The following is a 15,836-nucleotide window of genomic DNA, read 5'->3' as shown; positions in this document are numbered from 1 at the left end:
AGGTCATGATGATGGCCATTGAAGGCTTTTCTTTTGCTTGGGAGAAAGTGTAATCAAGGTTACATAGCACTTACATAGGAACTGGGAAGGAGTGGGTTTTAGTCCCAGGTGTCAGGAAAATCTGTTCCATAAATTGCTGTATATACAGCTATGTCAAGTAAATTAGTTTTTTCTGTGATTAATTCTCCCTAAATCTTTCTGCCTTGAGAAACAGGTTATGCAGAATTCCATCAATCCCATCCAAAATCTTGAGAGTTTAGGCTTTGTCTTCTAAGAACCATAAAGTGTTTTCTGAGAAGTGGCTTATCTTGTCTATATTTACTCATTTATTTTATAACTTTCCCATGCTGAATCAAAGCGTTATTACCACCAAGGTCCCAACAGTCTACAACACTCATGAAATTATTTAAGAGCCGCTCTTCTTTTCTGACAGAGATTCCTTTATCACTCTTCAATTGTAGTTCAATGAAGGAAGGAGTGAATTCTCTTAACGGAACCTCATGTTACACTAGTCTTTTTCTTTCTTTCAGTCCCCATATCAACTCTTTCCCCTTCTTCTCCCACTTGTTTTCATGGGCAGAGTGTACAAAACACCTGTTTTCAGTAGGAGCCCCAGCTTTTGGTTGTAGTGGCAGAATGGAAGAAGGCCGCAACACCAAGGAGTTTGGGGAATCAGCAGAGACTGATGGATTTGGTGCAAGACAGTGGAAATTGAATGCTTTAAGTCAAAATTCCTTCCCCTCCCCTTTAAAAAAAATCTGTTTATTGTAATGTTGGCTTTATTGTGATTGTTCCAGGCTCTTTTCTTTGTGACTCTCCAGTTCTGTCTGTGCATGGAGAAAATCTGTACACAGTTGAGCCGTATCGAGTCCAGGTCCGCACTTGGCAGGTAAGGGCTGATGAAACCATGAAGTGACGAATATGCCTTATTGTTTTAAAGACTGGTGTTACAGCTTAAAATTTAAGTGGATGTTCTGTAAATCTATTATCTCTACCTTTGTCATAGAAAAAATATTTTGAGTATTTCAGCAGAAAGATCTTTGACATTTTCTGTTCCTTAAAAAGTCTGTCACTTTAAACGCTACTGCACTGTAACTAATAAGTATTTATAAAAGAAAACAGAATTCTGTAAGGGCCAGACTTTAATAGCAGGTTGAATATGCATATGTATATTACTGACATGAAAATGAACATACTGAATATTCGTATAAGACAAAGAAGAATACCCCCTGCACATTCTTGTGTGTTCCTGCAAAATCTTTCGCTTAACCTTTGCAGCGTCTGCTAGTCCATGAGAACCAAAAAGAGAAATCTAATTATCAGAGTTCTATGATACATAATTTTATTTAAGAAATAAATCTTGTATTCAAGAATGGGTGGGATTTATCACAATAAAGACTGATTTAATTCATATATTTATTTTTGCAGCTGTATATTAAAGGACCTTCAGGGACCTGTATTTCTGTATCCATCTTAGTTGGAAAAAGTTGTATTATTGAAGAGGAAATTGTTGCAGAAACATACCTCTAAATTTTGACTTTTTTGGAGGCTATACATCCAGTTTTCAACCTGAAACACAGATTACATTGGTAGAGACTGTGTGTGTGTACTTTCTCTCATTTTGCTGGTAGTGATTTGTCTAACATAGAAGTACAGCAGTTAGTTACTTAACTTGGTGACAAAATAAGTCCCTTCTAGTTAGACTCTGAACACACAAACCTGGTGTTTATACGTTTCTTCTCAGGGCACAGTTAAACAGCTGCTGGTGTTCTCTGAAGCAGAGGGGAATCCGTGCCTCTTGGATGTCTGTGGAAATTTCCTGGCTGTGGGAACTGATTTGGCTCACTTTAAAATCTTTGATCTCTCTCGCAGGTATTAACAAGCCTTTTAAAAACATCTGTTTATAATTCAGCATATATTTTGTGGGGAGGGGGGGAATCTTTAGTTGGTTTTGATCTGATGAAAAGTGATAGCCACTTTGAATCTTGAGACAATACATGCAGCCTATGTGAACTGATGACCTATCCCTAAAGCAAGGGAAGAGCCACAGAATTATTAGACAAGTCATGGGATGAGTAATAATAATCATAATAATGATTTTAAAAGAGGATATTGTGAGGGATATTTGTGTGTATTTGAAAATGGGTGGAGAATTTATGGAGGATCAAGAAAAAGGATGTCACATGTTTCTGCTGATAACTTGACCAAGACCTTAATCTCAGAAGAGTTGAAATAAAGAAAAAAAAAAATGCTGGATCTTGTATTTCCTCATAAATCAACAAACTTGATTCAGTGAATCCATGGAGGAAGTGAACCTAGAATTGTGGACATTCTGTTCTTCCTCCTGTTTAGGTTGAGAGAGAAGTTTACTTGACTTTGTTCAGACTTTACTGTATGTTCCCATGCTGATAAACAACTGTGGCATGAAAAAGCTATGTGCCTGACATGACTTTCAGTTGGAAAATTTATCTGCTAATGACAAATGTAATTTTGAAAACCTGAAAAACCTCAAGAGTAAAATGGATTCTGTTCTTCCTTACATACTGTCACCAGATGAATGCTGAAGTCTAGTTAGTTACCCACTTGGAAACTCGTTACCCGTGTTGAGATGGCACAAATTCTGCATGGGACACAATTTGAAGGTTATTGGATTTGGGCAGGTTGTAACTAGCACAAGTATTGGATTATGATGTTTGATAGTGGAGAAAAAGTAGCTTAACTCTTGCATGCTATGTTAAATTTTTGTGGCTAGTAATGAAAATACCCCTTCTCAAATGATGACAGTATAGTGCTCTTTAATTTCAAAGCAAGCATAGTTGGCTTAGAATAAATGAGAGGTCTAAACATGTAACCCAAGAATGTTGTTATTACAGAATCAAATATTTTTTTCATGGGATCGTATTATGGGTCTAAATTACTGTCGCTTCTTTCTGTTGCATTCTTTTGATTAATGAGATTTGTCCTCTTTGTTGTTGAATGATTGCTGGGTTTGAATCTATACTGGTAGTAAGATTCTTTTGAGATAATAAAAAAAGCGGGGAGCGAGGGCAAGGGTGGGTGTTAAGTGTGAATGATACAGTCTTTTGGAAGTTATGTACAGAGGGAAAGTGACCAGTAAGATGATATAAATACCACCTCCCCAGTGACATTTCTTTAGTTCTGCTCCACAGTGTGTTTTCCATACACAGAACTTCTATGTGATGGGCTATATTCAACATTCATGGTACTGTTCAACTTACATAGGAAAAACAGGCCTCTAAATGCAAAATTCTGATAGTATGTTCTTGCTGTGTAGCCCTGTTTTGGGAATCCTGTAAGAGCACTGAAGTTTATTCTTGCTGATTCATTGAGGAAAGACTGTCTCATTAACTTCTTCCTGAAAGAAAGGCAGGTCGCAGCAATTCTCTGGAGAGGAAGCTGGAGTCTGGGGCAGTGGTGTCATAAGGTAGAAATAGTTTGTTTTTAAGTCTTGCGCATAATCTGAAAAATGTTTTGGCTGATGCATATTGCCAGTTGCTTGCCACCATATGATTTAAGTTTATTCCTTTCCACAGAGAGGCAAAAGTGCACTGCAATAGCAAGAATTTCTCTGAGCTGTTTCCTGGCCTTGGAGGCATTGCTTCTGTCAAGTGCAATGCTAATGGCAATAAAGTCAGCATCCTTGTTAGCAAGGTGAGGCAAAGCTCTTCACTTACCACCCTAGGACCTGACCATCAGTTAATACTGGTGCAGTTCAAGACGATTACTGAAAACACAAGATTCGCTTCTCGGAAATAAACATATATGTTCTATGCAGTGTATTGGGTCTTGAAATGTCATGTCCAAGCATGTAACTAAACGCTAAAATTAAGGTATGGTAGGGTTTCGTACATGTGGTGAGAAGAACAACCCAGAAAAGGAAGAAATATTTCAGTTACAAAAGCTGCTACTTAGCATTTCAAAGAAATCAAAGGCTAACTTGCTAGAATAGAAAAACAGCAAGAAATTTTCTGATATTTCTTCTAAAGAACGTTCTTGTGTGAATACCAGCAAACAAAACTGAGAGCATGAATCACATAAGATAAACATATCATCTGAACTTTACCTTTTTTCTTTTTGACTGCATGCTTCAGCAACTTTAGTTTTCCCTTCTTGCAGGCAGATGGGAACATTGATTCCAAGATCTGTTTCTATGATGTTGAAACGGACAAAGTTACACTCTTTGATTTCAAGGCTGAACAGGGAAATGGTAGAGAGAAGCTTTCTTCTGGAAAAGGCATTGACAAGTAAGAAGCTTTTATTTTGAGAAGTATTACTTGTGGATTTAAGATAGGAATCTGCTCTATGAAGACAAGCAACACCTTGATGCTGGCATTCCTCTGTCTTTGTGTAGGAGCTTGTACGAATTTAATAATTTTATTTCTAAAGAATTAATTAAAACTGGTGCATTGTATGTCGATCAGCCTGCATCCCTGTCTCTTCCAATACGTGAACTAGGGAGTGTCAAATGAAGGTATCTGAAAGCAAGCTCAAAATAAGCAGGAGGAAGCGGTTCTTCAGACAACATGCAGCTGAGCTAAGGAACTCCATGCCAAAGGAAGTGATAGATGATGAAGGAAGGGTTCATGGAGGTATTGGACAAATTCATAGAAGAGAAATGCAGTGAGTGTTGTTAGATATGTGGGAGCCATATCTTGCTCAAGAGGTCTCTGAGAGGAGGATGATTGGGTGTTTAGGGGGGTATGCGTAGAGGTATTATATGACTGGAATCAGGATCCTGATCTTAAAATAAAGAAAAATCTTGGAAAGCTGCTCTTCCATGAAGAGTTTACGGGGTAGGAACTGAAAAGAGGACATTCAGAATCTCCTCCTAGGAAAAAAGTTAATTTTTAAGTCCAGTACAGGATGTTTTGTATGGATAAAAACTCATGAAATGTCTATTTAGAACTGACAGCTTTGTTTTCATACAAGCTGTTCTGTGGCAAATACATTAGAAATCCTAGTAGTGAGGCAGCAAAATGCAGTGAACTAGGAATTCTCATGGAAGTACAGTGGAATGTTAGGGTACAAATTCCAATCTGGTTTTACAATAAGTTTTCTGACTGTATTTTTCTTAAGAAAAAACAGCATTAGAATAGAAGATGGTTTGCTTTTTTAGCAGCTTTCTGCTATAGATATTATAAGCAAAAAAGCATTTGCTCTCCTTATCACTGAAAAACAGAAGAAACTACCCAGCTCATCAAAAACTAAGGGCAGTGCAAATTTGGGGCCTTATGTCTTGGTCAGTTATGCAAACTGTAATAATGAGTAGTGAGAAAGTTGTTTTCAAGTGTAGTATCTTGAGTAGCCCAACAGGGGCCACCACAAACTAGTAAAACTATTTCACTAATATTTAAATGCTAGATGGTGTCGGCATAAATAATCCATTTATCTGTGCTTCATTTTAGAGTATCTTGAAATTGGAATGAGTAAACTCACCAGAAAATAATAATCTACACTTCTTCCCCTTCTCTTTCCCTCTCTTCCTGAGGCAGAATCTAAACACTCTCAATTTTTTTTACACAGTACTGATTTTTCAGTTTGCAGGTAATTTATTTTGAATTCAGTGGCATGGATAGGACATTGTGTGTTTCTGCATCCCTTTGAATCTCTCCCTTAATTTGCCTTCCAGCCCTATTCCAGTCTTCCCCACAAAGTCCACCCTTCAGTGGTGACAGCAAATGAGAAAAATATTTTAATGATGTCTTTGGTTTCTCTCTCTTTTAAAATTTGACATCTATTTATATTCTGTATTTTTCAGAAGAATCCTAAGCCATTGCTAAAATAGTCTGATTTTGTGTGTCTAAAGTCTTAACATGGCCAGCACTGAAATAGTATTTAAATGCCTGAAGGAGGCAGTAAAATGTTTCTTATTTAAACTGCTGCCAGAGAGTGGCTTTCCTAAGGCTGCAGGGGTTGTCCTTGTGTTTCATGTGCTATTTCACAGTGCCTCGGAATTCTTCATACACAGTACTAAGTTCAAGCACAGTACTGAGGGAATGAACTGTGGCATATCTAGAGACTGAAGTCCCCCAGCTGTAGGTCACATTCAGATGCAGTTCTGGAGTTTCCCTCAGCACTGAGAAGTTCAGCAGTTCAAAGCATTGATCATGCTGCATGCCCAGGTCTCTTTGCTGAACTCTCAGTAGAGAGAGATCTGTTGCCTGAGAACATAAACTAATTTTTTTTTTTTCCGCCATCAGTTTAATCACAATTGTCTAGTTGTGGTCTCTTATGGCCGCTGCCTAGCTGGATTTGAACGTGATGCATATGTACTAGAAACTCCCTCTGCACTGCTTGTCTAAATGCACATCAGTGTACTTAAGCTATCTTTAACCTAGCTGGGCATTTCTAGCGGTGCTGGCAATAAGCACCTTGGGGCAGGCTGTAAAACCCACAAGAAGACAGAGCTGAGGTAGTCCTTGTGTTACAGTACCTACACTGGTAGCAGTCGCTGAGGTAGATCACTTGAAGAATGCTCAAGTATTTCTGTAGGACATGTAATCTCAGTGGAGGCAGATTTTGGGTGCCTATTTGTATTTGTGGCAGTACCAGCTTTTTTTTCTACTGAAATGCTTTGTCCTATAGTCATGGTTAATGTATACAGAACAAACTAAAAGTGGCATTGCCATGTATAAAGCATTAAGAGGTAGGAAGATGTATATGGTTAATGTTACAATGGAGAGGTACTGGTATAGATAACTGATGATCATCTGAAACTTATCGCTTGGTTAGTCCTTTATTTACATTCATGCAACTGAATGGGCTAGAATTATTTTGTCTCCCTTTCTACATTTTTTTTTCTCGTCTTTTGGTAGGTCTGTTGTGGAGTATCCAGAGTTGCACAGTCACATCCCTGCTTGCCATTTCTGGGACCAGAGTGAACCAAGACTTTTTGTATGTGAAGCAATTCTTGAAACAGGCCTACGATCTCCAGACCAGAAGGAAAACCAAGCTGAGAGCACAGTATGGTCTTTTTGTTTGTTTTACCTTGCCTTACATGGAGTTCTCCCTGTCCAAGTAATAAATCATTTGTCCTTCATTAAGGATGTGGGAGTAGGTAGTATACATTAGCTTGTACAAAAATAAGTAGTGAAACTACCTGTTTGGTGTCTGTGGCTTCAGGCAGTCACTAGTTTTCTGTTTTAGCCCTAGCTTGCATACAGCGATGAGGAAAAAGAAGCAATTTCTTTATCTATGCTAGAATTTTGAGGATGATCATAATGCAAGCTTGTATCTGGACTACAGTTTTTCAAGTGACATTATTGGGTGAATTGATAATCTAGAAGTTTGATACTTATTTTAAAAAAATGCAGATTTTATATCTTGAGTCCACTTTTAGCAGCAAGAATTAATTTGATAGACTAACAGGGACCCTAACCGTTAAGGTGAACAGTGAAGTACACTCTTGCCACCCAGTTCTTACCATCTTCTGCTTTTCTGGACAGACATTGTACGTATCTATGGTACTTCCCAAATTATCATTTACTATCTTTTTTACATTAGAAAAAAGATTTTGTTTTTGTTGATCAGAAATGATCTACTCAAAGATTTCTTTCATCAGACCAACAATTCTTCCCTGCTTCTCCTGCTAATATGCTTGTAGCAGTCCTTACTATTTCATCTGTACAGAACTGCCTGTCCTTCATAAATATTCCATTGATTTGAAATGTGCATGTTGATTTAAAGTTTTCCGATTCGTGCATTATTTCAGTGAAACCTCTTCCAATTAGAGATGGAAAGCTCTTTGTTTCTTTTGTTGGTTAAAACAACCTTAGAAAAATAATGGGAAGATCAATGTAGAAAGGAGGAGTGGAACAGGAATGTCTCAAAAGGCCTTGCTAGGGTCTCCTAGCAAATAGAAGAACACTTCAACCTAATATTCCTAATGTAAACAAGTAAAAATGTTTGGCTTCTACATAAAGTTGAAAAATAAAAAGATATAACAGGAGTGCAACTTTTTGGCCCTTTCAACAGAACTTTTAACTGTGTGCTTATCCTTTAAGAAATGAGAAGTCTGACTAACTTCAGTTGGAAATAAATGCTTCATTTTGACTTGAGTCAGGTCAATATGTAAGATGTTACAGAAACTATTTTTAAATGGCTGATATATTTCCCGGGAACTCAAAGCAGTCAGTGAGCTGCTGAAATTATAATAGAAATAATATAGTATTTAAAAAAGATAAATTGTTGAAAACAGTTGGGAGTATTTCTTTGACCTGAGTCAGCTCTGTCAGAGAGACTTCTAGAGCAGCAGTCTGTGGCCAGGGACTTCCCTCTTTATGGTCGGTGAAGTTGGTTCCTGAAAGGCAGAGGTGGAGGTCCCTTTGCAGTAGGAACACAGTCTGTAATGTACAATGAGTTGTTGGCTACTTACTATAGGGAGGGAGCATGCAGTTCTGCCCTCTCCAGCAGGTGTGTGCATATGAATGTATATGTCACATTATTTTCAAGAGAAGGTTCTGCCAAGTGAAAATGGAAAATAAAAACAAAATGAAAGAAGGATATTGTAGAATAAAAACAAAACAATGCTTTGCTTCCTTTTCCAGATGGATGCTTGGATTATATCATTCTTCAGTACTGAAGAGCACGGCCTTTTGCTTCAGGACAGTTTTCCATTGCCTTCATCCTACCAGGTTCTTCTGGGCATAGAGGTGCCAAATTATTACTTTGCAAAAAAGGTGAGGAAATCTTGCACAGTTCCTTCCCTTCCCAGAAGTTCAGACTTTTCATTGTGTAGGGATCAAATTTAACCAAACTGAGTCTGGGGTAAGTAGAACAACTCCAATGGCAGTTGCTGCATCACATGTAGAAATGATATAAAGATAATTCTAATGTGGGTGTACCTGGCAGTATTGTGGAAATTGTACTGAATTGGCTTTTCATGGGTATTGCAAACTGGATGCGACGTAGAGCATAGGAGACACAGTAATTACCAGGGAATGCAACTGAAAAAGGGATGTGAAAAAAATTCTTTCTACTTTATTTAGTCACCGTGCCTATTGCAAGTAAGGGGGGTGTGTGTGTCAACTTTACATAGGCCATAAGAGGGGACATTTCCTACTAACTTCAGCAGAAGCAACCCATTTCCTTCTTGGAATTGAGCTTAATCCCCATGGAATACCAAAGAGAGCAAGAATACTCATCTTGAACTATCACCAAATACCTACGTGCTACAAATACCAGGAATGCCTGCTTTAACTTCTTAAACTTGAATGTGAATCCAAAATTGTTTGTGTCTTAGGTAAATAATACCATGCATACTGGAAGAAATAAAGCCTGTTATGTACAGATAGGTTTTCTGGTTAAGCTCTGACCTGAGTTTCTTAGTGCCTGTTAAGATGGTGATTTACATGGCTCCCTTCTTGTAGGGGGAGCTTAACAGATTCTGTTTATTCTACCAAGGCATGCATTTTTGTAAAATCTGCAGGAACTCAATGAGACTGCTAATCCTCTAAGTCTTCTGAATAAGACAGACCAACGTGATCACGTAAATCTAATTTCATGTAGTTTAGGAGCAGTGTTAAACAGGGAGAATGTATCTAGATGTTTTTCTCCTTAATATATTTAGATTCAGAGCAGTACTTTGCAATTTAGCCCCCTTCCAAAGAACTGACTATTGTCACTCTTCCTGTGCAGATCTAGCTTTTAGAGTTGCACTCTATTTAATTTCCTTTTTCCCTTAATTTGAAAGGTCAAACATGATCCGCTGCATTTTCCAGTCTTTCTTTTAACACTTTCCCCATCATGTCTCATGCTATTTTACTTTGATATTATGTCTTTTTTTTTCTTTTAACTCTGTATGGATTATTGCTGCTATTAGTTGTTTTTTCGGAGGGGATGTGTCTATAAACCTGTAAGTATCTGCATTATTTTGCTCCTCTTCCTTCATTGTCTGCCTTTCTCTCTTCTGTTTCCATTTTATTCCCTCAATAGGTTACTGTATCTTAGTGACTAAATTACTTGTTGCATAATAATTCATTTTGGAAACATGATTTAGTATATGAACAAAGCTGCTTTAAATATAGCAAATTGAGTTGATGCAACAAGTCTCTTTTGACCAGGTTTCATTCCAGGGTTTCTCCTTATTCATTATAATGTCTTTTCTGTCCTGGTTCAAGAAATTCCCCAAATTGTAGTCAAATACATTTGCACTTTTGATTTCTGTCTTTTACTGTATCTAATACTTTCATAGTATAATAATATAATACTATTTTTATTGGCTTCTGTAAACCTTACTATTTAGTTATCTCCTCTAACTATACTATTGAGGTAAAGTATATGTGAAATTTGGTGTCCTTCATGACTCAGATGATCTTCCACTGTGTTTGGCTTGTGAAAGTTTCCTTATTACACTCTAGATGGATCATTTGATATTGATGATTGACTTTATTCCTTTTCTGAATAATGGTTAAATTGCTTTGAGCTGCCTTTCAATGACTGGTGAAAGTATCACTGAAGCTCCAGAGGCTCCAGAACTGCTAATTGTATGGGGAAGGGTTTGAATCTGAGCTTTAGGATTCATAAGCTTCGCATGAAGGCAGGAATAAAAGAATTGGGTCTATATAGTTAAACTTTCAGAACAGCAGACTCATTTTTGAGAAGAGACTAGCCTTAGAGAAATGTTCATCTGAAATCTCCAGAAATCTGGGGACTTAAAATAATAGTTGCTTATTATAAGAATAATAATATAATATATAAAATAATAAAAATTATGACTATAATAATAGGAGGCTGCCTCTCCTGTGGTATTTTACCAGTCTCCAAACTATCACTGACGTACTGTGATTGTTCATTATGATATGCTAATCTCTTCTGGGGCATTTTCTAGGAAGTTCTGAAACATTGCAATTATTGTCACTATTGATCATGGTCCTGCAGAAATAGAAAGCTTGGACTGTAGAGGAAATAATGTAATTAATTATATGTACAAAGGAGTAAGTTTCAACCTACTTGATACCTAAATGATAACATTTTCATTGTAGCCAGGAGAAGCTGAGAAAGGACAATCAGAGTCTGGCTCAATAAAGGTGTCTCAGATGGTTGCGAGAAGACCCATGAGAGATTTCATTGGATTAGGAGACTGTGATAAGACTACCCAGGATGCCATGCTGAACTTCAGCTTCTATCTGACTGCTGGAGACATGGATGAGGCCTTCAAATCCATCAAGCTGATAAAAAGGTATTGTAAATATTTGTATGTATTTCTTTATGGATACAGTCTGTTTTTGTTAAAAGTTTGTATGAAGTTTTGATCCTCCTAAATTCTCATGACATATTCTCATGACATTTTCCCTCTCTGATTTCATTCTCCCTTTCATTTTTAACAGGATGAAATATCTTTATCTTACAGATGTTTTAATGTATTCTCTGCTTATTCTTTGTCTACGAGATGTTGCAAGCTCTGTGGATTCTTTTTTACTAAATGGGAAAAAAAGATTGATAACAAGCAACCTTATTCTGTGTCTGAATGGCAAAAATCTCACGTTATCACTAGAAGAAAATGAACATTCACAACTTTATTTATACATCTAAATTAATCACAGTAATACCACGTATTATAAATTTACTGACCACATAGCTGATTTTTAAATTTAAATGTACATTATTATAATATGGGTATTGTAATATTAGAAGAAATAATATAATGTATTTTAAATATTCCAATATTTTATTTTTAAAAAACCCTGCAATTAATCATAGCATATTATTTCTAGAAAAGATTTTCCAGAAAGTAATGCAGGCAAATGAATACAAATCTTAGTTGGTTTTTACAAACCTACTGCTAGAAGAAACTCTTTGTTAGCTTTATGGTATTCTACCCTGATAGTCTAGAACAATGCAGTTGTTCTAGAGCATCAGTCTCTGCAGAGTGTTGCTCACTTTGAACATGGTGCAGAGCAGCGGTTGGGGTTGAGTTTCTTATTACATCAGAACTGAGTGCAGAACAGAACTCAAGAGCCAGCTTGATGATCACATTTTAACAAAGTGTGGAAAAGTATAGTGGAAATAATGATAAAGAAGAAAAGCAGTGTACTCAGCTGGGAGTGACACAACAGTCCTAAAGAAGTTGTAACATTCGCAGCTCATGGTCCTTCAAACCTATCAGTAACTGTGCTCAGAGTAGCATCCTTAGAGGTTTTAAACATCTGTCATTGCTTCTAGTTCCTGTTGTTTTTCCTCCTGAAAGTTAGGTGCACATGACTTTTGTGAGGCCATGTGCTTCTCAGTCAGGCTTATAAACATTATGCCTAATTCCAAAGGTACTAATTATTTTCATTTCATTACCATATTAAGTTACCAGGCAGGTCTTTTTTAAATCTCATGCTTAATTCCTGTATATGGGTCTTATTCTCCAATTCAGGTGCTTGAGTGGCAGTTATATTCTCCAATATTCACTGTGTTATGTGCCTCTGAGCATTGCTGGGCAGAGCTGGGTGTCCTGACATAGCACTCTAATCTGAAAATGTCACAGCAAATGTTAAAGGAGACTGGGAAGAAAAGAAATTAATTTGGGCTGAAATATCTGTTCTTAATAATCATTTCCAACAATGTAAGTTAATAGTATCTGTGATTATTAGGGAGCCCAGGTAACCTTATTGTGTAGATACCTGCCCTCAGTGTAACACTGAAGTAGACTTTTCAGCGACATGTAGGGCCTGTTCTAGCTGCGTACCCTTTTCATTTTTAATGGCATGTCTGTTTACATATAGGATAAACCCAAACCTTTGTCTCCGTATACAAAAGAAGTGTCTGAAAAAATGCAACTTAATTCTTCTGCATTCCCTTACTTTACAATTAGAATGGTTAGAGTTGCTTTTGCTTTTTACTGTCTGGGCTATGCTGTGGCTGGGGAGCAGGTGTTGCAGCTAATGAGAAGTTCCTTGAAGAGGGGTGAATGGAAGGACTAAAGATTCATGAAATTTAAACAGCTGTTAAAATAATCACTAATTCTACTGTGAGTTTTCTGCTTACTGAGATTGTCTGTTAACTCCAAAGCTGTTGTCACTGGTCTCCTATAGCTTTTTACATTATTATTAGGGAGCAGGATAACTTTATGCAGACAGAGAAAATGTGTTTGGTTGCCTCTCTTCTATATTCTCATTGCATACACTCTGTGTCTGCTACAGCTGACCCTGCTGATGTGTAACTGTGATGCTCTGTCAGGATTCTGACAATCCAACATTCTGTGCTGTACAGCAGAGGGAGAGGGCAATATAATATAATATGTATATAAAATTATGTGTTTTATACATATGTATATAGATGGAGCCCATCCAAATAATAATTGAGGGCCTCTGCCCACAAGAGTGAGCTTTGTGATGTCTTTCAACCCTTAGTTTTAAATTATAGCATATATTTATAGAAAACAACTCCAATGCAGATCTCCTTGGAGATCTTTCCCCTTTCAAGTCCACTCTTTCAGCACGGTGACTCAACATAGTCGTTTTCCAGGCCACGGCGAAACCGAGCGGTCAGGGTACGGCTAATGACAATGACCCGGGGCGCCATGCAGTCCTCACGCCTATGAAGGATGTTCCATATGAGAATGGCAGCTGCCAGCGTGGCCAAAAGACAGGCTCCAATGTTCAGATAGCAAGACCAAGAGAGGTTGGTGTATGGTCCGATGCGGTAGAAAGTCACCAATCCGATAACCAGAACAAAACCTGCAAGGAGAATGTGAGAATTATTTTTAATGTGTTATTCTCTTGAATTTCTGTAGTGGCAAGATGCCATAGGCCAACGTTCATGAGTCTGTAAAGGCTTCCCTATTACGATGTGCTGTATGTGTTCTTGAAGGCATATTTGGGCATGATGGTATATGCAAAGACTGGGTGCCTGAAATGGAATCTCAATGTTAAGTTTAAATCTGTTCACTCTGATTTAAATTTCTTACTCCCACTTAGCTGTATTTTACGTTGTGGTTTTTTTCCCCCTCCTCTTGTCCCACTTAAACAGATGTTCTCTTTCTTATTCCCATTGCCAACACAGAAAACTGGTGTATTAATGATAATAATAATGAAAATCTTTTATTCAGAATATGGTACACTTATTCTGAAATTTTAAAATGTTTATTTAAGGCAGGCCACTATTGTAAACTGCAAAGATGATGAATAGCTAAATATCTTACAGAGATAATTTAAAAAATGTACAGAAGCCTAAAAAAAAGGGAAGGTGAAATAAATGGGACTTCATGGTCCTACTTTTTCTATGCTGGAAAAAAGTGTTATGAGGCAGGAGTAATATCATGCCTCCAGAAGCTACCAAAGGCAAGGTTTCCATTCCCTTCCTAACTTTAAGCACAGTAGTAAGTTACCTAAAAGGCAGGTAATATTAGAGTAATATTGTATTTGCAAATGCAAATGTATTTGTAAATGCAAAATAATGCATTTGTCTAGCATTTCCATCCAGATGTCACAGTGTGATTTGCAAAAAAACTGAAAAAAGTATTTTCCACAATCTTTTTGGTAGACACCACTGATAAATAGTAATGTTATTTCAGAGATGAGGTGGGGTGACTTTTCTAGTCATGCAGGAGGTCCATGTTAGAACAAGGGGCAGAATCAGTATCCCTTGACTCCTACTTTTTTGTTACTAAGACTGTCCTTTCCCTGAAGAATGCATCAACAACACACAATTACTTTTCTGCCCTCTGTTTATTGTATTAGTCTCTCTTCCTGTCCCTACTCTCAAATAAAACTACTACTTTTCAGCTTTTTAAGAGAAGTAATTTATACATGTGATTAGATTGAAACAAACATACAGAGAAGCAAATATGCCTCACTAACGGAAAAAAGGTTTTCTCTTTGTTCTCCTACACACTTCACCACCACCATAATACAAAAGGACCCCTTCATGAAGGAAGCGTAGAATAAACAAAGTCCCATAAACAGCCAGAGGATTTCTAGATACCATCTTCCTAAGTTCATGGGCAAGGACAAGTCAAGAGCAAGTAAGTCCCAGTGGCTGCATGCTGTTCTCTCAATTAGCCATGCTGCTTGCAAACACTGTTCCCAGAGATACATGGCAGTGCTCTAAAATGGTGTTACACCTGGCTCTGGTCCTTGATTTTTCCATGAAAGAGCACATCCTGAGTATGCATTGTAACAAGTTTCTTTCTAAAAAGGGTACTAGTAATGCAGTGAAGATGGAAAAGACACAAATTATATACAGGTAAAAAAAAATAGAGGAGGGAAATTAAATACAAGTGGGAGAAGAAAAATCAATCACTACTTAAGTAGGCATGACACTTTTACTATTCTGAGAGTCAATAATGTGAAGGCCGAATCCCCCTCCTAAGAAAACAAGCAATCAATGAGTATTAATTCAGGAGATGTCTGGCATCCTCAGCTCTCTTGTGTCTACCTAGAAGGTGGTTTGTAACTCAGTTGCTTGCTACGCCTTCTCCTCCTGAAGTAGCACTGTCCCACAGATGGCATGTACCAGAGCGGGTTTGAAGTGAGGCATCTGTTCCTAAGGATATATCAGGAGGAAATAGGTTCTTACAGGAGGAGTAGCTCTTTCCTGCTCTTCTGCCACTCTGTAGTAGCGTTTGCTGTGAAAAAAGTCTAATGTACTCTGGATGCATTTTAGGCTGTCGAGTCAGTTGTAAGGACAGCAGTTAACTCCTTGATTTTATCAGTAAGTCTAGTAGTTATTTAATGATTCAGCTTAGTTATAAGTGAACAAGTTTCATCTGGGAAAAATGTGGCCACATGGAGCACATTGACTTGAGTTGCAGAAATCACTGATCTGTACAATAATTGTTCACTAGCGCTTCCAAGTTGAGCCTGCAGACCTACTTAGGAGGCGGTTTT

The 15,836-nt window shown here is 37.5% G+C and overlaps 2 protein-coding genes across 7 annotated transcripts in view; one reads left to right on the top strand and one right to left on the bottom strand.

Moving 5' to 3' along the window:
- The window catches only part of IFT140 (intraflagellar transport 140), a 91,904-nt gene that overhangs the window by 30,067 nt on the left and 46,001 nt on the right, over positions 1-15,836 (top strand). For 4 of the 5 annotated variants that reach the window (XM_072877792.1, XM_072877791.1, XM_072877793.1 and 1 more), the window contains 7 exons: positions 798-889; positions 1,745-1,872; positions 3,555-3,672; positions 4,138-4,265; positions 6,837-6,984; positions 8,568-8,699; positions 11,004-11,200. In XM_072877792.1, coding sequence (XP_072733893.1) covers positions 798-889; positions 1,745-1,872; positions 3,555-3,672; positions 4,138-4,265; positions 6,837-6,984; positions 8,568-8,699; positions 11,004-11,200 — 943 coding nt within the window. The remainder of the gene's footprint in view (positions 1-797; positions 890-1,744; positions 1,873-3,554; positions 3,673-4,137; positions 4,266-6,836; positions 6,985-8,567; positions 8,700-11,003; positions 11,201-15,836) is intronic. The other variant, XM_072877794.1, reaches the window with a different exon arrangement.
- Positions 11,609-15,836, bottom strand: part of TMEM204 (transmembrane protein 204) — a 31,811-nt gene continuing 27,583 nt past the window's right edge. The window contains exon 3 of one of the 2 annotated variants that reach the window (XM_072877798.1): positions 11,609-13,685. In XM_072877798.1, the coding sequence (XP_072733899.1) occupies positions 13,441-13,685 (245 nt within the window). In that variant the 3' untranslated portion in view covers positions 11,609-13,440. The remainder of the gene's footprint in view (positions 13,686-15,836) is intronic. The other variant, XR_012044886.1, reaches the window with a different exon arrangement.

This window comes from Ciconia boyciana, chromosome 13, assembly GCF_034638445.1.
Source record: "Ciconia boyciana chromosome 13, ASM3463844v1, whole genome shotgun sequence".
Taxonomy (NCBI): domain Eukaryota; kingdom Metazoa; phylum Chordata; class Aves; order Ciconiiformes; family Ciconiidae; genus Ciconia; species Ciconia boyciana.
This window is presented reverse-complemented; position numbering and strand designations above follow the sequence as displayed.